General features: G+C 36.5%; 3 protein-coding genes across 6 annotated transcripts in view; 1 reads left to right on the forward strand and 2 right to left on the reverse strand.

Annotated features, from left to right (window-relative positions):
• The window catches only part of LOC140139863 (uncharacterized), a 28328-nt gene extending 24410 nt beyond the window's left edge, over positions 1-3918 (reverse strand). For all 3 annotated transcript variants that reach the window (XM_072161623.1, XM_072161622.1, XM_072161621.1), the window contains exon 1: positions 3806-3918. The gene's annotated coding sequence lies outside the window, so the exon portion shown is untranslated. The remainder of the gene's footprint in view (positions 1-3805) is intronic.
• Positions 1-24144, forward strand: part of LOC140138970 (laminin subunit beta-2-like) — a 555517-nt gene that overhangs the window by 151437 nt on the left and 379936 nt on the right. The window lies entirely within an intron of this gene.
• LOC140139855 (uncharacterized) lies at positions 8167-23667 on the reverse strand. Of its 2 annotated transcripts, none has more exons than XM_072161612.1 (2): positions 23569-23667; positions 8167-11130 (listed from the first exon to the last, which is right to left on the reverse strand). In XM_072161612.1, the coding sequence occupies exon 2, from the start codon at positions 11125-11127 to the stop codon at positions 9682-9684; it is 1446 nt and encodes a 481-aa protein (XP_072017713.1). In that variant the 5' UTR covers positions 11128-11130; positions 23569-23667; the 3' UTR covers positions 8167-9681. The 2 variants fall into 2 exon arrangements, with proteins under 2 accessions (XP_072017713.1, XP_072017712.1); XM_072161611.1 differs by lacking the exon at positions 8167-11130 and adding an exon at positions 17448-19883 and having other exon boundaries at positions 23569-23666.

Genomic DNA, 24144 nt, shown 5'->3' on the forward strand with positions numbered 1-24144 from the left:
AATGGGAGGGACACCCCCGGGCAATTTAGCCATATACTTGCTTGCCAGTCCTATACACCGTACCTATGTATATTAAGGACTGGCTTACGCCATTTTGGATGTCAATGGGAAATACACACTTAACGATTTGCGCCGGTTAGAAACTTGAAAAAAAATCTTACAAATTTTATCAATGTATATAAAAGTGGTACCAACCTTATTGTGCTTGCTAATTTAAGACTCGGTTGAAACAAAATGAAGGATCGAATGCATTTTAGGGTCCAAAAAGGCAAAATTATCGTCAAAGTTCTGCGAAATCGGCACCCTTCAAGGGTTCAGAATTGAATCGGGAAGCGAAAATATCCGATCATTGCGATCAAAAACACAAAATTACAACTTTAAGGTTACACGAAGAAACGTATAAAAAACGTATAAAAGACGTATTTAAAGTTGTTCTCTAAAACAGAGTTTTCTCAGTAATCAAATATCGCAGCAAGTGAAATTTTGGTGCATTGCATGTAGCTTAACATTTTTCTTGCGTGCTTATACAAATTTTTAGAATAAATTTGAAAATCCTTCGTTTAAAGCCGCTTTTACGCACCATGTTCACAAGATCAAAAACAAGTTCCATGCGTTTTTTTCTTTAAATGGGCGCTCCGTATAAAACCACGCCGAGTGATTGTTTTCTTCTTTTTTGTATTGTACTACAAATCGATTAAAGAAATAATGTTGCCATGGGGAAGAACCAAATACAGTACCGATTAAATTTTAAAAGCCCGTTTTGGGGAACATTTTGAGAATCTTGCCTCGGAAAAACTGTTTTGTGAAATTATCGATATCTTGATTACGGGACGTTAATTTAGACATCTGAATACCTACATTATTTCTCAACATTCTGCCAATTGCTATCCCATTTGATTTTCACTGCAAATTGAAGCTAGTATTCCAAAAAACGAGGTTTTTCCTCCGTCAGTTTGTTCAAAATTTCAGCGCCGACATGCGTGTTTATTCTAAGAGCCATTGTGCGGACGCGATTGTAATCACGTAATTGCATCAAATTATAGTTATATTTCCTCTTCCAGAACAATTAGCAATTGCGTAAGCTTATGTATGGCCGAGTGGATAGAGCGCTGGACTGGGAATCTTTTATGAAACATTTTTTGTGGGTTTGAGTCCCCGTGTGGCTGAATTTTCTTCTTTTTTTTTTTTCTCTTTTCTCATTTATACTTCCTTCCTTTCCTCTTTTCTTTCTCCTTTTATTTTTTTCATTTCTTTCTTTATGGTCATGTGTCATATGGTGGGGCACATTTGCGTTACAAGTACTGATTTTGATCATTTAATTGTCCTCCTTTTCACTTAAATTGTTACATCTCTAAAACTATACATCTCACATCAACAAAACTATACATTTTTGGAAAGCTTATGTTCCAAGGAATCCAACTATGCAAAAATGAAGTTGGTATACAGGGTGCGTAAGAAAATATAAAGGGTGATATCATGAAAAAAATTAATTTTACTTGTGAATTCATAATTTATTGCATTTGCTACTGATATGGAATATCTCAAATGTAATCTAACTTTGTGGCAGGCAACACTATGAGCTTAAATAAAATGTATACTTTTGCCATGTTATGATTGACCAAAGTGGTGATACAGGGTGTGAAAATATACGTAACTTCATGCACAAAATGTTGATTACATTTTTGAAGATATTTTCTTTAGAGTGTATCCTACATTTATTTTAACTGCATATTTGGATTCCTGGGGTAAAAAGCTTTCCAAAAATGTATAATTTTCCTATCTTAGGGTGTATAATTCTCAAGATACAACAATTGAAAGCCAAAACGCATGTCGTGACTGAAAATCTTAGAATTAGAGTGTAAGAGAATAGGAAAAAATTGAGGTTCTTGTGACTTGCGGTTCTCAATTAATACTTGTTAACACGATTAGATAAAATTAATAGCTGAATATGAATAATGAATGATCAAGCTTTCATTTGAGGTATGATTTGCAAGTATAGCACACAATTTGGCAATTATATAATTTAAAATTCAAAAGGATGCCATGTCTCCCATAGAGAATGCACATACTCCACTACCGCTTATCCACTACCGCTTATCCACCAGGTTTATCTTCGTTAACATTTTGGTATTTTTCACTAATTAAACAAATTGGCATTCCAAATTGAGAAACATATTTGAAAATTAGAATAATCAGGCTGTATAATGAGCCCAAACTTCATGCAATTGAACCAATAATAGCCCTGTGACAACAAGTTAAATCTGAAAGAGGAGAGAAAAATGTAACATCACCAGGTATTTTATGGTCCCACCATAAGACACATGACCTTATTTCTTTCTTTTTCGTTCTTTTTCTTTCTCTTTTTCACTATTTCTTTATTCTTTCTTGCTCCTTTCTTTTTAGTTTTATTTGATTGATTCGCTGACTGCAGTGAATCGTGATTTTTCACTTTATATAATTCAGAAATGTGTAGGCCTGCTAAGTCTGTCTTGTTGAATATCCTTTCCAAATTCGATTTGCAAATAATTGCTTTTTGATATTGTTGTTGATGTTATTGTTGTACCCTATTACATTGTAATCAGTGGAATAGCAGCATTGATTTATTTCATCAAAGATATCAAGGCTATAAATTCAAAATCAACACATTTTCCAGGGCGTAGCTTGAAAAGTGCCCCAATCAATTTTAAAATTTATAAAATCCTTATGAAAATTGCCGAAAACGGCTTGTGCCCCTCCCTCGGCATCTGACCCGGCATGCCGCCCCTCATGACACCCCCCCCGACTCACGAGCTCCGGGCACGAGCTAAGCCAAGTTTCATGTCTTGACCGTGGATCGATATTCTATTGTAAGTAGGCCTACGTCCCGGTACGCTTGTTCATTTTCTGCATGGCTGTTTCTGTTATGAACTTGCGCCCCTCTGGAATCAAGCGCATGAAAAACTCTCGGCTAACCTTAAACATTCTATTGGCAAAAGACATTATTACCAAACAATATAGAATAGAAAATTTGACATCATTTTCTCAAAATATTGAAGAAATTTACTCACTAGACATCGAAAAAGCACGCAATCCAATTCCGTTCAAACGCGTGGGAAACTGAAAGTGCATAATCCCGACTATTTAGCCCAATTCGGAAGTGTCTTCCATGGGGGTGCAGAATACATCTGGAATATCCCATTTAATGCATATTATTTAGAGAATAAAAGGTATTGGTTTTAGCCCCTGAAGTGTATCTATTGTCTCATATAACATGGGCGACATCATTATTTTAAGTAAAACAACGAGGCGAAGCCGAGTTGTTTTACGCCAAAAATAATGATGTCGCCTGTTATATGAGACGATAAAACATACAACAGCTGACTAAAAGCAATAGTAAATATATACCTTTATTCTCATTCTTAAACACTTCAATTCAAATAGAAATATCATAAGTACCGGTATTACAAATTTTAATCAAACTAAATCCTACGTTTTAAAAGGAACTACCTATATGGCCCTATGGCTTTAAATCGATCAGTCCTGTTGTTGCTGTGGTTCAAATAGCGAGCACGCGTATCGCATTGATGCACACACGCTAACCCGTGTGATACCGTGTCATATATCACACGGGTAAAGAACCAATGAGATTGCAGGAACATTCTCAAGTGTTTAAGAAGTCGATCATCATGTACGTAAATATAGGCCTATAGCAGTGATACATGTGTTTTAAGAGTTAAGCTTATTACATTTACTCATTACTAGCATATGATATAACTATCATCATGATCAACTGGCACCACTTTACTACTATAAAGCTAAAACTTACTATAATTTATTTTTACTGGCGTCCATGCAAAATTGGTGCACTCTACTTTAATTACCAGTACACCGTTCTGCTGCATGTGCATTTTACACACACACTACACAACTGCATGTTGCTGTGTGTTGTTGTATTATTATAGAGGTCACTGCACTGCATCAATAGGGGTCACTGCTCTGTATAATATTGATAACAATTCCCTTTAAAAGGGAAGTGCAGTTACAGAGATTAATTTCAATTTTGTGTGGGATAAGCCTACATTTTAGATAAACATTATTGTTTTAATAAATTAATGAATTTACTTTTATGTTTGATTATTGATTGGGCTAATGGAAATTAATCATAAGTTTCCAATTTATGTTTGCCAAACTTGTCAGTATTTAATTGAATAACAAGATTTTCAAGATTCAAGATTTATTTATTTGATATGATCAAATACATTTGAACGAATACAAATAACATGTACCAATGGCGTAGCGTCATAGGGGCATGGGGGGCACAAAAAAAAATTGCCAAAAAACGGTGTGTGCCACCCAATCAGACCGGCACGGCCCCCCAATCATGGTCGGTGCCACCCAATTGGATGACCCACGCTACGCAACTGACATGTACTTCTTTTAAAAGATTTTAGGGGTGTTCATAAATACCTGAGGGGGGGGGGGTAAAAAGGGAGGAGCCAAAAATGAGGGGGGACAAAAAAGTTTTAGGTGGGGGCCAAGAAAGTTTTCATCTTTGAAACACAAAATTTCTGCACATTTGAGACTCTCTATATCACTTTTAATTCATGGGTAAAAGTTTTGGTTTTCAGTGGTTTTGTTTGAAAAAATGTTGGCACAATGAATGAATATGACATTGAAGATGATCAGCAACATGCAACATCATGCACTATGAAGTATGAATGTATCCTCTGCCTAGGGGGGCACATAAAAAATTGTGGGTATGTTCCCCTAAATTTTGAGGTGGTGCGTCTTTGGGAGCTAGCTGATGGTGTCTCGGTAAAAGGGGGTCTTTTGGAGCTGTGAACAAGTAAAATGGGGACTTTTGGAGCTGCGAACAATCAAAATCAAACGTCTTTCTTGGCTGTCTGGTTGAAAATTGCCCGGAAAAAGAGAAATATGAGGAATGAGCAATTTGGGGGACTTTTAGAGCTGAAATGATCAAAATCAAGGGTCTTTCAAGCTACGGGGAGTACAGGGTCTTTCGGAGCTGCAAAAGTCAAAACAGGGGTTCTCTGCGGGGGAACATACCCGTATGGTCATTTGTGTTAAGTGCCACCCTGGGGATGCTATAATTATAAAGACAGAGATAAAAAGAATTTATCGCGTGGCCGGATGTCACTGTCAATTACGATCCTTGATTGGTTTACATAGGTTAATCAGCGCGTAAAAGGAAGACCGATCTATCTGGTGCTGATCGGAGAAAAGGAATAGCAGCAAATGGCGAAAAAATTATTTACTTTTACAAGGCAAAATGCAGCTTTTCTAGGCATTGTGGACATGGTGCCTTCGGTTAAGAAAGTTTCCTACTATAAAGACCTAACTTTTGAGATGGTTTGCATGTCGAAAGGTGCAAAATTGACAATAAGGCGCCTGGTTATAAATCCGCGTTCAGCAAGTCATCATCACAACACTTGTAAACAAACCGTGCTCGAGTTTGATTGACAAATGACGTCAGACGCGATAAATTATCTTTATCTTTCATTATATGATGTTTGCAGATCAGAGGTCAAGCAGTTTCAGCCTTTGTTATTACTACAATGTAGCCAGCCCCTACTACTAATCATAATCTGGGTGGGTCTAGGAAATACTGGCATTATTATCGTAGAATTTCATCTTACTATAATAGCGAAAAGTTGTATGTATAATGTTTGTGTGTTAGTATGAAGATTGAAAGGCTCCGTCAGTTTTGATCCCAAATGTCGTCAAATTCATATGGGACTTTGATGAACATACGGGGAATGCATTGCACTTTAAATGTCAAATTTATTGAAGATAGCAATATATGTCAAATATCTTGACCCAAAATTTTTCCAAGTCTCACTGAATGACACCCTTTTTTGGTCTGATTTTCCGCAGTCTTACGGAAAGACCCACTTTTTTTTGACCTTCTCACTGAAAGACCCCTATAGGCTCTCACCGAAAAGACCCCTAGTTTGAACTGCTGTCCGCACATCCCTGTCACTTCCAAAGTCAAATTCCCCCGCCCTCCACAGTGCCCCCGGCCATTTACCAACAAAAACAAAATTATCAATGGGTTTAGGTGCAACTTTTGAATCTGCATGTATCATTTCATCAATGGGTCACTATGGTAACTCATTAATTTTGGGCAAATAAGTCACCAAAATTTGTAGAATAAAACTGGGTGTTTTTTGCTATGCCAGTTTTAATATTTGATGCATAGATTTTGAGTTGCTATCTACTGAAGATGGCAAAGCTAAAAGCTATCTACTGAAGCTAGCAATGTCAAATGCTATTTACTGAAGAGAACAATGTCAAATGCTATCTACTGAAGATAGCAATGCTACCGTAAACATTAGCCTAATGATGCAAATGGGCTCCTTTGCCTTGGGGTAAATTTCATGTACAAATAGAGAGCTCCCTCCACTAAAAGTCCCAACAAGAATTAAGGGTATGTGCCCTTATTTGCCGATGGACAAAGAGATTGTCATAACAGATGGACAAAGAGATTGTTAGATTGGCAACCAAGAATGGGAAAAAGAAGAAGAGGTAGACAGAAGAGAAGGTAGAGAGATGATATAACATCATATATTGGTACAACATGGGCGAGAGTAGCATTGGATAGCATATCGAAACGTTAATGCACAAAAGTCATGCTTATTTTCTGTGTGTTGTTGCACGAGATTGACCCTTTGATCCCACACCTCGAATCACCGTGGCTGTGTGTGTAGTGAGTCTGGCTAGCCTCTTCTGCAATCTGTGAAACAGTTAGCATTGTGCCGTTATGCCATGTGCAACGTGTTTGATGACTGTGCACAAGACTAACGTAGCAGGCAGGCAGCGACTGAACTCGATGACAAGAAATCTGCCATTTGATTTGGGGGTGACCTGTAGGTTTTTGTTAAATCTCGAGGCCAGTTATAAATAAATCAAAGTTATTTTTAGATGACAAGAGAGAGTACAACCATATCAGTTGAGAAGTATATTTCCTTTTGTAAAATGAGTGCGCACTTTATAGTTTCAGGCAGAGACAAAGTAGCCCAGACGAGGCAAATCAGGATTTTGTGCAGCAAATCGGCCAAACTTCATCGGTTTACTCAAAAGAAAAAAAATTATTCTCGAGTGCGTTGTAATATTTACCGTTTTTTGAAAGCTAGATTATGGAAGAAAACAATCTTAGCCACAGATAAATACCAGCCTTTCCTGAATTTTTTTTTAAAAATAGCCAACTGACTACGATTGAAAGCAAAATTGGCATATTTGACAGGATTGTACATTACGGTTTGCTATTGCTGCACAGCCTTTTAAACAGGGATTCTGAAATGTGACCAAGGGTTTTGATATGAAAGGTATGGAGTGATCATGAGGAGGGCTACATCCAACAGTGGATTGACATAGCCTAGATAGATAGATAGATAGATAGATAGCCCTTATTTGCCGGCGGGATTTGTATGGGAGTGCACTTTTAGTTTGTGTCTCAAATTATGTCAAGGGAAGCCATAGCGCCATTAGGCAAACGTTTACAGTATCTACTGAAGATAGGAATGACAAATGATATCTATTGAATATCAAATGTGCCTTGCAGGGGGGGTAACAATTGCAAATGCTATCTACTGAAGATAACAATTGCAAATGCTATTTACTGAAGATAACAATTGCAAATGCTATCTACTGAAGAGAACAATTGCAAATGCTATCTATTGAAGATAACAATTGCAAATGATATCTACTGAAGATAACAATTGCTAATGCTATCTGCTGAAGATAACAATTGCAAATGCTATCTATTGAAGATAACAATGTCATATGCTATCTATTGAAGATAACAATTGCAAATGATATCTATTGAAGATAACAATTGCAAATGCTGTATATTGAAGATAGCAATATCAAATACTATCTACTGAAGATAGCAATGACACATGGGCTTGGATATGTGCCCTTATTTGCTGGTGGGATTATTACAGGATGGCACTTTCAGTTTGTGTCTAAAATTCCAGTTATGTCAAGGCAAACGTTTACAGTATCTACTGAAGATAGGAATGACAAATGATATCTACTGAAGATAGCAATTGCAAATGCTATGCACTGAAGATAGCAATTGCAAATACTATCTACTGAAGATAGCAATTGCAAATGCTATCTACTGAAGATAACAACTGCAAATGCTATCTACTGAAGATAGCAATGTCAAATGCTATCTACAGTCACATATATGAAAAGATGGAGTATCAGCTTATGAAACCAACACAGTACAAATGAAAATTCTTTCATCAACATTTTATTAAGGGAAGTTTTCTCAGCATATCACTAGGAATTCAAATCAGTGACAATGGGGCAAAAAACAACAGCAAAGAATGATGTTCTTGTTCGGTTCCATTGTAAAACAAATCAAAGCCTTTTTCAACATTATTGCAGCACCTTTAAATTTGAATGCCCTCTGCACGGCACTGTGTTACGTATCTAAGATCAACATGTTCATTGTGAACTAAGTCTTTAAACAAAGAATTCACTGGAACCTCATTTTTGGGAACATCATGGGTTGATGGACAAGAGTCCTGAAGCTTCTATTGCCAAGTTCACATTTGTAGGGCTTCTCACTATTTGCTATAAATTGCTTTGTGTTTTCCACGAAGTGCATAATACTGCATATTAATTGTAAATAGGCTTCTGGTAGCTATGAATTTGTTGGTGCTGTTTCAAGTTACCTGCCAGTGTAAAGCCCTTGATGCATACTTTACATACATGAGGTATATCACATTGCTATAAATTGTTATGTGTTGTTTCAAATAATATGCCCGTTTAAAGCCCTTGCATACTTTATATACATCAGTCAACATTAATACGTAAATTTTCATGGGAAAATTTTCTGGACATGTGACCAATGCGTATCAATGTGAGTGTAACCTCAAGCCTGATCCCTGACCCCCGTCGTTGACCTCGCTATTCAAGTCTCAGCAATTTTGATAGAAATTTGTGCATTGCAAATTTATTGAATATTATGTAATCGTAATTTCTGCACAATATCATCAAAAAATATCTACCTATGAGACTTCGTATATATTTATCTGCGGAAACTCTTACGATAATATTGAGTAACGTATTTTGCATTAAAGGAGGAATTCTTCCTATTCAAATACATTGGGAAGACCACCCGCTGTGCTCGGGGTCACATTCCATAATGCTAATGTCTGCGCTCATGGGTGTCACATGTCCAGAAAATTTCCCGTGAAAATTTACCTATTAAGTTTGACTGTACATGAGGCTTCTCTTTGCTATGGATTGCTATGTGTCGTTTCAAATCATATGGCCATGTAAAGCCCTTGTTGCATACTTTACATATATGGGGCTTTTCCTTGCTGTGGGTTGCTATGTGTCGTTTCAAATCATATGGCACTGTAAAGCCCTTGTTGCATACTTTACATACATGAGACTTCTCTTTGCTATGAATTGCTATGTGTCGTTTCAAATCATATTGCAGTGTAAAGCCCTTGTTGCATACTTTACATACATGAGGCTTCTCTTTGCTATGGATTGCTATGTGCCGTTTCAAATTATGTGGCAGTTTAAAGCCCTTGTTGCATACTTTACATACATGAGGCTTCTCTTTGCTATGAATTGCTATGTGCTGTTTCAAAATATGTACCCGTGTAAAGCCCTTGTTGCATACTTTACAAATATGAGGCTTCTCTTTGCTATGGATTGCTATGTGCGTTTCAAATCATATGGAAGTGTAAAGGCCTTGTTGCATACTTTACATATATGAGGCTTTTCCTTGCTGTGGGTTGCTATGTGTCGTTTCAAATCATATGGCACTGTAAAGCCCTTGTTGCATACTTTACATACATGAGACTTCTCTTTGCTATGAATTGCTATGTGTCGTTTCAAATCATATTGCAGTGTAAAGCCCTTGTTGCATACTTTACATACATGAGGCTTCTCTTTGCTATGGATTGCTATGTGCCGTTTCAAATTATGTGGCAGTTTAAAGCCCTTGTTGCATACTTTACATACATGAGGCTTCTCTTTGCTATGAATTGCTATGTGCTGTTTCAAAATATGTACCCGTGTAAAGCCCTTGTTGCATACTTTACAAATATGAGGCTTCTCTTTGCTATGGATTGCTATGTGCCGTTTCAAATCATATGGAAGTGTAAAGGCCTTGTTGCATACTTTACATACATGAGGCTTCTCTTTGCTATGAATTGCTATGTGCTGTTTCAAAATTTGTACCCGTGTAAAGCCCTTGTTGCATACTTTACATACACGAGGCTTCTCATTGCTATGTATCGCTATGTGTCGTTTCAAATCATATGGCCGGTTAAAGCACTTGTTGCATAATTCACATTCATGAGGCTTCTCCTTGCTATGGATTGCTATGTGTCGTTTCAAATCAGATGCCAGTGTAAAGCCCTTGTAGCATACTTTACATACATGAGGCTTCTCCTTGCTGTGGGTTGCTATGTGTCGTTTCAAATCACATGGCCGGTTAAAGCCTTTGTTGCATACTTTACATACATGAGGCTTCTCTTTGCTATGGATTGCTATGTGCAGTTGCAAGTCACATGCCAGTGTAAAGCCTGTGTTGCATACTTCACATACATAAGGCATCTCATTGCTATGAATTGCTGTGTGCTGTATTAAGTCATTTGCCACTGTAAAGCCCTTGTTGCATGCCTTACATACATATAGTTTCTCTTCGCATATTGCTTCATGTTGTTTTAATTGCTGTGTCAGTGTAAAGCCCTTGTTGCATAGCCAACATACATGAAGCTTCTCTTTACTATGAATTGCTTTGTGCACTTTTAATTGACATGGCCATGTAAAGCCCTTATTGCATACTTTACATAGATGAGGCTTCTCTTTGCTAAGAATCGGTGAACGTCTATTCAGGTGTGTAAAAAAGAATGTTTTAATAGTCACAGTACATTCATGGTCCATCCAATTTTGTTTTCTTGTGAAGTCTTTATTACAGTATTGACATTCATATAGCTTCTCTTTTGTGTCGGATTCATACCAATATGGTCTAATCCGCTTCTTGTGTTTGATCAGGTGACTCAGATATAGATATGTGTCATGGAAATACCTGCTGCAATATACACAAGTGTGAGGCTTCAGGTTGAACAAGTTTTGAGGTCTTCTGGAAGTCATTTTCTGAAATTAGGATTAAAAAGGGAATATTGTTAGAAGTTTTATGTTTCTGTTTTTGCAGAGTAAATTGTACATATTGCACCATTCACATGGCTTTGAAAAATAGTGTGCAATCAATATATAACAATCTGCTCCAAGAAGCAATACAATGTATGGTCATTTATAATATTGAACTTACCGCCCCCGAAAAAAAGTGATGGTGTCTCACTTCGTTTGTATCACTAAATGCTATGCGTGCTGATAAATGCTTTACATACAAGCTTTCCATCACAATGGACCACAATGGCCTCATCCCAATGGCATAGTTCAATAACCTCAATTAAACAATCAAAGCGCAAAATTTGACCTCAAGTTGCAGAGTATGAGTTTGTGTACCCATATTTATTTATGCTATCTACTGAAGATGGCAAAGCTAAAAGCTATCTACTGAAGATAGCAATGTCAAATGCTATTTACTGAAGAGAACAATGTCAAATGCTATCTACTGAAGATAACAATTGCAAATGCTATCTACTGAAGATAACAATTGCAAATGCTATCTACTGAAGATAACAACTGCAAATGCTATCTACTGAAGATAACTGCAAATGCTATCTACTGAAGATAACAACTGCAAATGCTCTCTACTGAAGATAGCAATATCAAATGCTATCTGCTGCTGGGATTTTTATGGGAAATTTCAGTTATGTCAAGGGAGCCCATAGCGCCATTACGTTTACAGTATCTTCTGAAGATAGGAATGACAAATGCTATCTACTGAAGATAACAATTGCAAATGCTATCTACTGAAGATAGCAATTGCAAATGCTATCTATTGAAGATAACAACTGCAAATGCTATCTACTGAAGATAGCATTTGCAATCTACTGAAGATAACAATTGCAAATGCTATCTACTGAAGATAACAATTGCAAATGCTATCTACTGAAGATAACAATTGCAAATGCTATCTACTGAAGATAACAACTGCAAATGCTATCTACTGAAGATAACTGCAAATGCTATCTACTGAAGATAACAACTGCAAATGCTCTCTACTGAAGATAGCCATATCAAATGCTATCTGCTGCTGGGATTTTTATGGGAAATTTCAGTTATGTCAAGGGAGCCCATAGCGCCATTACGTTTACAGTATCTTCTGAAGATAGGAATGACAAATGCTATCTACTGAAGATAACAATTGCAAATGCTATCTACTGAAGATAGCAATTGCAAATGCTATCTATTGAAGATAACAACTGCAAATGCTATCTACTGAAGATAGCATTTGCAATCTACTGAAGATAACAATTGCAAATGCTATCTACTGAAGATAACAATTGCAAATGCTATCTACTGAAGATAATTGCAAATGCTATCTACTGAAGATAACAATTGCAAATGCTATCTACTGAAGATAGCAATGTCATATGCTATCTACTGAAGAGAGTAATATCAAATACTATCTACTGAAGATAGCAATGTCAAATGCTATCTACCGAAGATAGCAATGTCAAATGCTATCTACTGAAGAAAGCAATATCAAATGCTATCTATTGAATATAGCAATATCAAATACTATCTACTGAAGATAGCAATGACACATGGGCTTGGATATGTGCCCTTATTTGCTGGTGGGATTTTTACAGGATAGCACTTTTAGTTTGTGTCTAAAATTCCAGTTATGTCAAGGCAAACGTTTACAGTATCTACTGAAGATAGTGCTATCCACTGAAGATAGCAATTGCAAATGCTATCTACTGAAGATAACAACTGCAAATGCTATCTACTGTCACATATATGAAAAGATGGAGTATCAGCTTATGAAACACAGTACAAATGAAAATTCTTTCATCGACATTTTATTAAGTGAAGTTTTCTCAGCATCTCACTAGGAATTCAAATCAGTGACAATGGGGCAAAAAACAACAACAAAGAATGATGTTCTTGATTGCTTCCATTCTAAAACAAATCAAAGCCTTTTTCAACATTATTGCAGCACCTTTAAATTTGAATGCCCTCTGCACTGTGTTATGTATAGACATCAACATGTTAATTGTAAACTAAGTCTTTCAACAAAGAATTCACTGGAGCCTCATTTTTGGGAACATCATGGGTTGATGGACAAGAGTCCTGAAGCTTCTATTGCCAAGTTCACATTTGTAGGGCTTCTCACTATTTGCTATAAATTGCTTTGTGTTACTAATGTACTTGAAGTATTTTCCGCAAAGTTCATAGTAATTGTAAATAGGCTTCTGGTAGCTATGAATTTGTTGGTTCTGTTTCAAGTTCTCTGCCAGTGTAAAGCCCTTGTTGCATACTTTACATACATGAGGTTTCTCATTGCTATGGATTGTTATGCGTCGTTTCAAATTCTTAGTCAGTGGGAGTGGTCTAGTTCGTACACACATTTCTGATTGGACAATCGCATGATTTTGGGTGCCGTCTATCAGGCCGTAGACGACCCCACGTCATCATGCGTCTTTATAATGCGTAACACATGTGTTGAGATGCGCGTATGTATCGCGCTGGATGCGTGAGACTAGTGCGGAATACGTGACGCGCTAGCAGTACGGCAATAACAAAATACGTGAAGTTGTAAACAAGTTTCGTTCATTTTATAATGAGGGAGTTTTATTACGGTAACTTAGTTTTTACTTTTAAAAATTGTTTACAGTTATTAAAATAATATTTAACTGACTAAGAATGAGAATAAGCGATAGGAATTTTTATTTTGCCTATCCTCTACCTATGATGATAGGCGACAGGCAGGTCCAATATTTTTATCGTAGTGGATACCGGCTGCGCCGGCATCCACTACTCAAAATATTGGACCTGCCTGTCGCCTATCACATGGTAGAGGATAGGCAAAATAAAAATTCTATCGCTTATTCTCTAATTATATGCCTGTTTAAAGCCCTTGCATACTTCATATACATCAGTCAACATTAATAGGTAAATTTTCACGGGAAAATTTTCTGCACACGTGACCAATGCATATCAATGTGAGTGTAACCTTGAGCCTGATCCCTGACCCCTGGTGTTGACCTCGCTATTCAAGTCTCAGTCATTTTGAATTGGAATAGTATTCTTGCCCGCAATTTTGATAGAAATTTGTGCATTGCAATTTTATTGAATATTATGTAATATCGTAATTTCTCCACAATATCATCAAAACATAATTTCAAAAATATCTACCTGCAGAAAAATCTATTTATCTACAGAAACTCTTACCGTAATATTATTAACTTGTGATAAGTAAGGTATTTTGCATCAAAGGAGGAATTTGTCCTATTCAAATACATTGGAAGACCACCCACTGTGCTCGGGGTCACATTCCATAATGCTAATAATCTACGCCCATGGATGTCACATGTCCAGAAAATTTTCCCGTGAAAATTTACCTTAAGTTTGACTGTACATGAGGCTTCTCTTTATGCTATGGATTGCTATGTGTTGTTTCAAATAATATGGCAGTGTAAAGCCCTTGTTGCATACTTTACATACATGAGGCTTCTCATTGCTATGAATTTGTTGGTGCTGTTTCAAGTTACTTGCCAGTGTAAAGCCCTTGTTGCATACTTTACAAACATGAGGCTTCTCATTGCTATGGATTGCTATGTGTCGTTTCAAATCATATGGCAGTGTAAAGCCCTTGTTGCATACTTTACAAACATGAGGCTTCTCATTGCTATGGATTGCTATGTGTCGTTTCAAATAATATGGCAGTGTAAAGTCCTTGTTACATACTTTACATACATGAGGCTTCTCTTTGCTATGGATTGCTATGTGTCGTTTCAAATCACATGCCAGTGTAAAGCCCTTGTTGCATACTTTACATACATGAGGCTTCTCTTTGCTATGAATTGCTATGTGTCGTTTCAAATCACATGCCAGTGTAAAGCCCTTGTCGCATACTTTACATACATGAGGCTTCTCCTTGCTATGGATTGCTATGTGTCGTTTCAAATAATATGACCGGTTAAAGCCCTTGTTGCATACTTTACATACATGAGGCTTCTCTTTGCTATGGATTGCTATGTGCAGTTGCAAGTCACATGCCAGTGTAAAGCTTGTGTTGCATACTTCACATACATAAGGCATCTCATTGCTATGGATTGATGTGTGCTGTATTAAGTCATTTGCCACTGTAAAGCCCTTGTTGCATACTTTACATACAAAAGGCTTCTCGCTATGAACTGCTTTGTGCTCTTCCAAGTGATGTGCCAGTGTAAAGCCCTTGTTGCATACCTTACATACATATGGTTTCTCTTAGCATATTGCTTCAGGTTGTTTCAGTTGCTGTGTCAGTGTAAAGCCCTTATTGCATACTTTATATAGATGAGGCGTCTCTTTGCTGAGAATCGGTGAGTAAAAAAGAATGTTTTAATAGTCACAGTACATTCATGGTCCATCCAATTTTGTTTTCTTGTGAAGTCTTTATTACAGTATTGACATTCATATAGCTTCTCTTTTGTGTCGGATTCATACCAATATGGTCTAATCCGCTTCTTGTGTTGGATCAGGTGACTCAGATATAGATAAGTGTCATGGAAATACCTGCTGCAATATATACAAGTGTGAGGCTTCAGGTTGAACAAGTTTTGAGGTCTTCTCGAAGTTATTTTCTGAAATTAGGATTAAAAAGGGAATATTGTTAGAAGTTTTATGTTTCTGTTTTTGCAGAGTAAATTGTACATATTGCACCATTCACATGGCTTTGAAAAATAGTGTGCTATACATATATAACAATCTGCTCCAAGTAGCAATACAATGTACTGAACTTACCCCCCCCAAAGTGATGGTGTCTCACTTTGTTTGTATCACTAAATGCTATGGGTGCTGATAAATGCTTTACACACAATCTTTCATCACTATGGACCACAATGGCCTCATCCCATTGGCATAGTTCAATAACCTCAATTAAACAATCAAAGCGCAAAATTTGACCTCAAGTTGCAGAGTATGAGTTTGTGTACCCATATTTATTTATGCTATCTACTGAAGATGGCAAAGCTAAAAGCTATCTACTGAATACTATTTACAATGTCAAATGCTATCTACTGAAGATAGCAATGTCAAATGCTATTTACTGGAAAGAGAACAATGCTACCGTAAGCATTCGCCTAATGGAGCAAATGGGCTCCTTTGCCTCGGGGTAAATTTCATGTACAAATAGAGAGCTTCCTCCAACAAGAATTAAGGGTATGTGTCCTTATTTGCTGGTGGGATTTTTATGGGAGTGCACTTTTAGTTTGTGTCTCAAATGCTATCTATTGAAGATAGCAATTGCAAATGCTATCTACTGAAGATAGCAATTGCAAATGCTGTCTACTGAAGATAACAATTGCAAATGCTATCTACTGAAGATAACAACTGCTATCTACTGAAGATAGCATTTGCAATCTACTGAAGATAACAATTGCAAATGCTCTCTACTGAAGATAACAACTGCAAATGCTATCTACTGATGATGGCAATGTCAAATGCTCTCTATTGGAGATAACAATTGCAAATGCTATCTACTGAAGATAACAATTGCAAATGCTATCTACTGAAGATAGCAATGTCATATGCTATCTACTGAAGATAGCAATATCAAATACTATCTACTGAAGATAACAACTGCAAATGCTATCTACTGAAGATAGCATTTGCAATATACTGAAGATAACAATTGCAAATGCTATCTACTGAAGATAGCAATTGCAAATGCTATCTACTGAAGATAACAATTGCAAATGCTATCTACTGAAGATAGCAATGTCATATGCTATCTACTGAAGATAGCAATATCAAATACTATCTACTGAAGATAGCAATGTCAAATGCTATCTACCGAAGATAGCAATGTCAAATGCTACATGTATCTACTGAAGATAGCAATATCAAATACTATCTACTGAAGATAGCAATGACACATGGGCTTGGATATGTGCCCTTATTTGCTGGTGGGATTTTTACAGGTTAACACTTTTAGTTTGTGTCTAAAATTCCAGTTATGTCAAGGCAAACGTTTACAGTATCTACTGAAGATAGGAATGACAAATGATATCTACTGAAGATAGCAATGTCAAATACTATCAACTGAAGATAGCAATGTCAAATGCTATCCACTGAAGATAGCAATTGCAAATGCTATCTACTGAAGATAACAACTGCAAATGCTATCTACTGATATAGCAATGTCAAATGCTATCTACTGTCACATATATGAAAATATGGAGTATCAGCTTATAAAACCAACACAGTACAAATGAAAATTCTTTCATCAACATTTTATTAAGTGAAGTTTTCTCAGCATATCACTAGGAATTCAAATCAGTGACAATGGGGCAAAAAAACAACAAAGAATGATGTTCTTGATTGGTTCCATGGTAAAACAAATCAAAGCCTTTTTCAACATTATTGCAGCACCTTTAAATTTGAATGCCCCCGGCACTGTGTTACGTATCTAACATCAACATGGTAATTGTGAACTAAGTCTTTAAACAAAGAATTCACTGGAACCTCATTTTTGGGAACATCATGGGCTGATGGACAAGAGTCCTGAAGCTTCTATTGCCAAGTTCACATTTGTAGGGCTTCTCACTATTTGCTATGTGTTTTCCACAAAGTTCATATTAATTGTAAATAGGCTTCTGGTAGCTAGGAATTTGTTGGTGCTGTTTCAAGTTCCCTGCCAGTGTAAAGCCCTTGTTGCATACTTTACATACATGAGGCTTCTCATTGCTATGGATTGTTATGTGTCGTTTCAAATTGTATGCCTGTTTAAAGCCCTTGCATACTTTATATACATCAGTCAACATTAATAGGTAAATTTTCACGGGAAAATTTTCTGCACACATGACCAATGCGTTGGAATAGTATTCTTGCCCGCAATTTTGATAGAATTTTGTGCATTGCAAATTTATTGAATATTATGTAATCGTAATTTCTCCACAATATCATCAAAACATAATTTCAAAAATATCTACCTACGGAAAAATATATTTATCTACAGAAACTCATACCGTAATATTATTAACTTGTGACAAGTAAGGTATTTTGCATCAAAGGAGGAATTTGTCATGAGGCTTCTGTTTGCTATGGATTGCTATGTGTTGTTTCAAATAATATGGCAGTGTAAAGCCCTTGTTGCATACTTTACATACATGAGGCTTCTCATTGCTATGAATTTGTTGGTGCTGTTTCAAGTTACTTGCCAGTGTAAAGCCTTTGTTGCATACTTTACATACATGAGGCTTCTCATTGCTATGGAGTGCTATGTGTCGTTTCAAATCATATGGCAGTGCAAAGCCCTTGTTGCATACTTTACAATTATGAGGCTTCTCATTGCTATGGAGTGCTATGTGTCGTTTCAAATAATATGGCAGTGTAAAGCCCTTGTTACATACTTTACATACATGAGGCTTCTCTTTGCTATGGATTGCTATGTGTCGTTTCAAATCACAGGCATGTGTAAAGCCCTTGTTGCATACTTTACATACATGAGGCTTCTCCTCGCTATGGATTGCTATGTGCTGTTTCAAATATTGTGCATGTGTAAAGCCCTTGTTGCATACTTTACATACATGAAGCTTCTCCTTGCTATGGATTGCTATGTGTCGTTTCAAATAATATGGCCGGTTAAAGCCCTTGTTGCATACTTTACATACATGAGGCTTCTCTTTGCTATGGATTGCTATGTGCAGTTGCAAGTCACATGCCAGTGTAAAGCCTGTGTTGCATACTTCACATACATAAGGCATCTCATTGCTATGGATTGCTGTGTGCTGTATTAAGTCATTTGCCACTGTAAAGCCCTTGTTGCATACTTTACATACAAAAGGCTTCTCGCTATGAACTGCTTTGTGCTCTTCCAAGTGATGTGCCAGTGTAAAGCCTGTGTTGCATACCTTACATACATATGGTTTCTCTTCGCATATTGCTTCATGTTGTTTCAATTGCTGTGTCAGTGTAAAGCCCTTGTTGCATAGCCAACATATATGAGGCTTCTCTTTGCTATGAGTGTTTAAATGTACTATCAGGCTGCTAGCATAGCTGAAACTTGTTTTACAAATTTGACATGTATAGCTACTTGGCAATGTAAAATCCTTCATGGATACCTGAGATACATAAGACTTCTCTTTGCTGTGAATCGGTGAAAGTCTATTTCTACATGTACATTTGTGGTCCATCCAATTCTGTTTTCTTGTGAAGTCTTTATTACAGTGTTGGCATTCATATAGCTTCTCTTTGGTGTCTGATTCATACCAATACGGTCTAATCCGTTTCTTGTGTTGGATCAGGTGACTCAGATATAGATAGGTGTCATGGAAATGCCTTCTGCAATATATACATTTGTGAGGCTTCAGGTTGAAACCCTTGTTGCATACTGTACATACATGAGGCTTCTCTGTGATATGAAATGGTTCATGCTGTTTCAAATGATGTGCCAGCTTAAAGCCCTTGTTGCATACTTTACATACATGAGGCTTGCTGTTAATCGGTGAGCATATGTTAATCGGTGAACATTTATTCAAGTGTCTTTTTTTAATTTTCCGAGTACATTCATCGTCCATCCAATTTTGTTTTTTTGTGAAGTCTGTATTACAGCATTGACATCCATAGAGCTTCTCTTTTGTGTCTGATTCATACCAATATGGTCTAATCAACTTTTTGTGTTTGGTCAGGTGATTCAGATAGAGATGAGTGTCATGGAAATACCTGCTGCAATATATACATTTGTGAGGCTTCAGGTTGAACAAGTTTTGAGGTCTTCTGGAAGTCATGTTCTGAAATTTAAAAAAAGGATTAAAAAAGGGACACTGTAAAATGTGAAGTCTTGTTTTTGTATTACCGTATGTAATGTGTTATTGTTTTTTGCAGACTGAATTGTATTAAGAAAATATTGTGCCAACCATATAAGTATACGACAGGATCGAGAGGAATGAGCATTGTTGACCCTGGTCGATAACATCACTTTAAATTTAAAAGGGTACATATCAGTAAGTTATGTAACATTTATGTTACAATATGGCTTCAAGTTTCAATAATTAAATTGAGAACAACATATATACATATGTAAGCTCACTATGCATTGTCTCATTTTTAGGCCCCAAGCTTATCCCCACACATAATCATAATAATAATGGAGATTCATTAGGCAGAGGCATCCTATTTAGCTTTGGATATTTTATTTATTTATTTTCAACCTGACTTACCCGCGTGAAAATATAAATCAATAAAACAATTAAAATGTCCAAAGCTAATGTTAAATAGGGCGCTTCTGCCTAATCTTATGTTATGTTATCACCCAGATGGTTGTCTGCACTGCCTGGTTAGTGGTTACTTGGCTGTCCAAACTGTGCAGCTTAAGGGCTCATATTGAAATTCCCTTACACAGGAAGGTGTGCGCCATCCTGCAGCTTTCCTGTGCTAGCCTTCTTTGTTAAAATCCTGGGCAGGGTGTATCACTGATGCATATAATCCATCCGTTTTATGACCAAGCTTTCCTGAGGCGCGCGCTTAACGAGGGGAATCCTGCCTTCTTTCTCTGTGTAAACGTGGTAGGGCTAGCCCTAAACGCAATAACCGATGAACTTATGTTGCCATAAATCTCGCCGCTTTTGCCTTTGTACATATCCTATAGCTGTCCGATTAATTCACTACTCGGACAGTATAGCCACGTTTACATATTTATGAAGACTGCTTATTCTGAAAACATAACGATAAAATTTGATGTATTTTTTCATGAAACGTGAATCTAGAGTTTTCAATTTCATATATCATACTCAACTTCAACTCGCTGAACTTTTTGCAATAACTCAAAGTGAGTCGGAAACTAAGCACAACGACTCGGACCTCAGGATTTGAGAACTCAGCTTTGAGTCCGGCAAAATTGGGTCTTTTTTTCATTTTTTAAAATCATTTACCTGATGAATTTGGTTTCACTGAGGAACCAAATTCAGTCCTATTTTATATCAAACTTGGTATCTTCATGATGATAGTATATGGTGACCTGATGTGCTGTATAGTTTTGTGTTGTGATTTCAATTGCATATTGTTTGTACATGTATTTGTGTTTTTAATGGGGGTAGCCTTAATTACGAACTGCATAATTCTAGTTTAAGCTTAATTAAACTTGCTGTATATTATCATGGTTATGTGTATGTAAATGTCATGCATGAATTTATAAGATGTGTGGATGAGTGGATGCATGTGCGTCGTGCGAATGTGTAAAGTCTAGATGGGAGTCGCTGATACAGTCATTTGGCTATGATGAGACATTGGTTTGATTTTGCCCATTGTCACTTTTAAAACTGGACCTTCTTCTATTCAATTGCTGTAACTTTACTTCTTGAGGTCACATTGGATTCAATGTGGTACATATACGTGTCATAATGTGCAGGATTAGATAGTGCATCTATGAAAAAAATTAAAACAAATTTACCCCAATATGGTTCAGGTTTGAAATTGTGATTATTTTTCCAAGTGTAAGGATACATTTTTGGCGCAGTTTACAATGCTTTGTAAACACACTTCTACCTCAAATCAATCAATAGGTCTATCAATTCTGCAGACATATTATTTATTGTACTCTTTATATGATTATTGATTATTGATTCACATTGATGTGGTTGACTGGCATATTGAGATACATGAGCACCTGACCTGACTTGGGTACATTTGACTGACATGGTTGCCAAACCCGCGATTTGGTAGCCCAATTGGGCAACTTTTGACAGACCAGATAACACAAAATCTGTTTAAAATCTTATGCTCGGACATTTTCATCTTAACAAAATGCATGCTATACATTTTTTAAGGGCTTTCTTTTTTTGTACTGACCATAACCATAACATTACTTAACATAACAGGGTCATTCCCAAACGCACAATTGTATTGCTGGACGCAATGTTCAACAAATTTCATCAACCCGTTGCATCCAGTCGGACGCAAGTTGATTCAGCCTAAAAATGAGTGAACCAAATTGGTGTTTGCAAAAATCACGAAAATTATGTTGACTGATCACTCCTAATTCTCCTAATAATGCTTTTAATATTCATTACCAAGTCCGGTTCTCAAAAATACAGGGCTGTTCACAATTAAATCTAATGTGGCAGTGTTTACTGAACATATGACTGTACTTTCAGGATAAGAAAAATTATCAATGAACTAACTGAAGAAAACACAGGGTTTTACAAAAATGTTACTGTTTTTATAGTTTTTCAAAATGGCAATATTAAGTACATTTAAGCCTGCTAAAACTGAACGCAGTAACTCCCAAAGCTGATTATGCTACCCAAGGTAGCTGCTAACTAGATGACTTATGTGGCCTAAAATCATGGAATTCTGTGGCTTTATTAGAACACTATGGATTAAAATGTTAAAAATCCAAAGTTACACCCTTTACCGTGAAAATGACCATATACATATGTCCAGCGAGGTCATGTCACACACGAATCATCAAAAGGTACAGTTTAGGCCCTTCGCACTTGATTATTAGTTTCCTGTTTAAGATTTTGAAAAAGGGACAAGGTGACTCTTAATTATTAATTATCTTTTATTTTCTTTATTTAGTTTGAACTATACAAGCAACTATTGTTTCGTTTTTACTAGAGCGGGCATTTAATTATTTCACAACAATATTTGATTTTATAAATAAGTGAAGGTGGAGTTGTACTCTCTGTTCGTTCATCATTATTGTTGATATTATTAAAGTCAGAAAATGGCAAGTAGAAGTATAGTTGAAAGTTTATATTTTAAAGGAGAAAATTAGAAATAAAAATAAAATAATTAATTATTTTGAGATTTTCAATTTTGGACGCGGGCGGTAAACAGGAGATAAAATTTCCAAACGGCTCGCCAAATATCTCTTGCACCCCCCTCTCGGCCCGCCAAAAATCGCTTGCCCCTCCCCTCTCGGCCCGCCAAAAAATCTTTGCCCCCCCTTGCACATGCCAAATTTTTGGGATCCCAATTTGCAATTAGGTTGCGACCACTTAATTGTTTTAAAATAAAGAAAATAAAAGATAATTAATAATTAAAAGTCGCCTCATATCCCTTGTTTTCAACCATGAAACAGGAAACTAAGACTCAATTGTGAAGGACCTTAAATTGTCTATACATGTTGCGAGCGCAGCGAGCAGGAAAATTTTATTTATTAAAATATGGCACCCAAAAATGTGTGCCAAAAATTACTTGCCCCGGCTTGCCAAAAATTTCTTGCTCCCCCTTTCGGCTCGCCAAAAATGTCTTGCCCCCCCCCCCACCCCCAATTTTACCCTCCCCCAGGGCTATAATTATTGCACAGCCCCTAATGTATATACATACATGCTCATGCAGTCATGAACAATTATGAGCCAGAACATGAAATATAGTACATGCAGTATAACATATCAACATGAGTGAACTAGCTACCGGTACTTCACCATTTTACTTTACTACTAATAACTATAAGTCAGCTTTTCAACTTACTATTTATTTATGCAAAATTGGTGTTTCATTCTGTTTGATAATAATACACTCTTTCTAGGATCTGTTCATAAACACACACTGCACTGAACAACTCCATGTTGCTGTGTGTGCAGTTGTAGGTCACTGCATATTAATAGGGGTCACTAGCTGTTCTGTACATAATATTGATAACAATCCCTTTAAAAGGGATGTACAGTTACAGAGATTATTCTTATTTTGTGTGGTATATAGGCCTACATTTTGGGTAAACATTATTTAAATAAATGAATGAATAATTTACTTTTATGTTTGATTATTGATTGGGCTATTATGGAAATTAAACATAACTTTCCAAGTCATGTTTGCCAAAATTGTCAGTATTTTGAATAACATGCACTTTTCTGTTAAGCCTTAATGTACGATCTTTTTTCAGAATTTACCTTTATTTTTTTCAAACCCGATTTTTTTGGCATATTTGTAATACTTACACATGTTCTAACTTAAATCTATGAGCAAACTGTCAAATTTGCCCTATTTGTAGTAAAACGGGATGATTTTCTGTTGGTCCGACATAAAATCATAATTTTTTAGATTATG

This window comes from Amphiura filiformis, chromosome 18, assembly GCF_039555335.1.
Source record: "Amphiura filiformis chromosome 18, Afil_fr2py, whole genome shotgun sequence".
NCBI classification, from domain to species: domain Eukaryota; kingdom Metazoa; phylum Echinodermata; class Ophiuroidea; order Amphilepidida; family Amphiuridae; genus Amphiura; species Amphiura filiformis.

Bases quoted from the DNA above. Each gene is read 5' to 3' on its own strand.
- LOC140139855 (XM_072161611.1), bottom strand. From the start codon at position 19,880: ATGACTTCCAGAAGACCTCAAAACTTGTTCAACCTGAAGCCTCACAAA.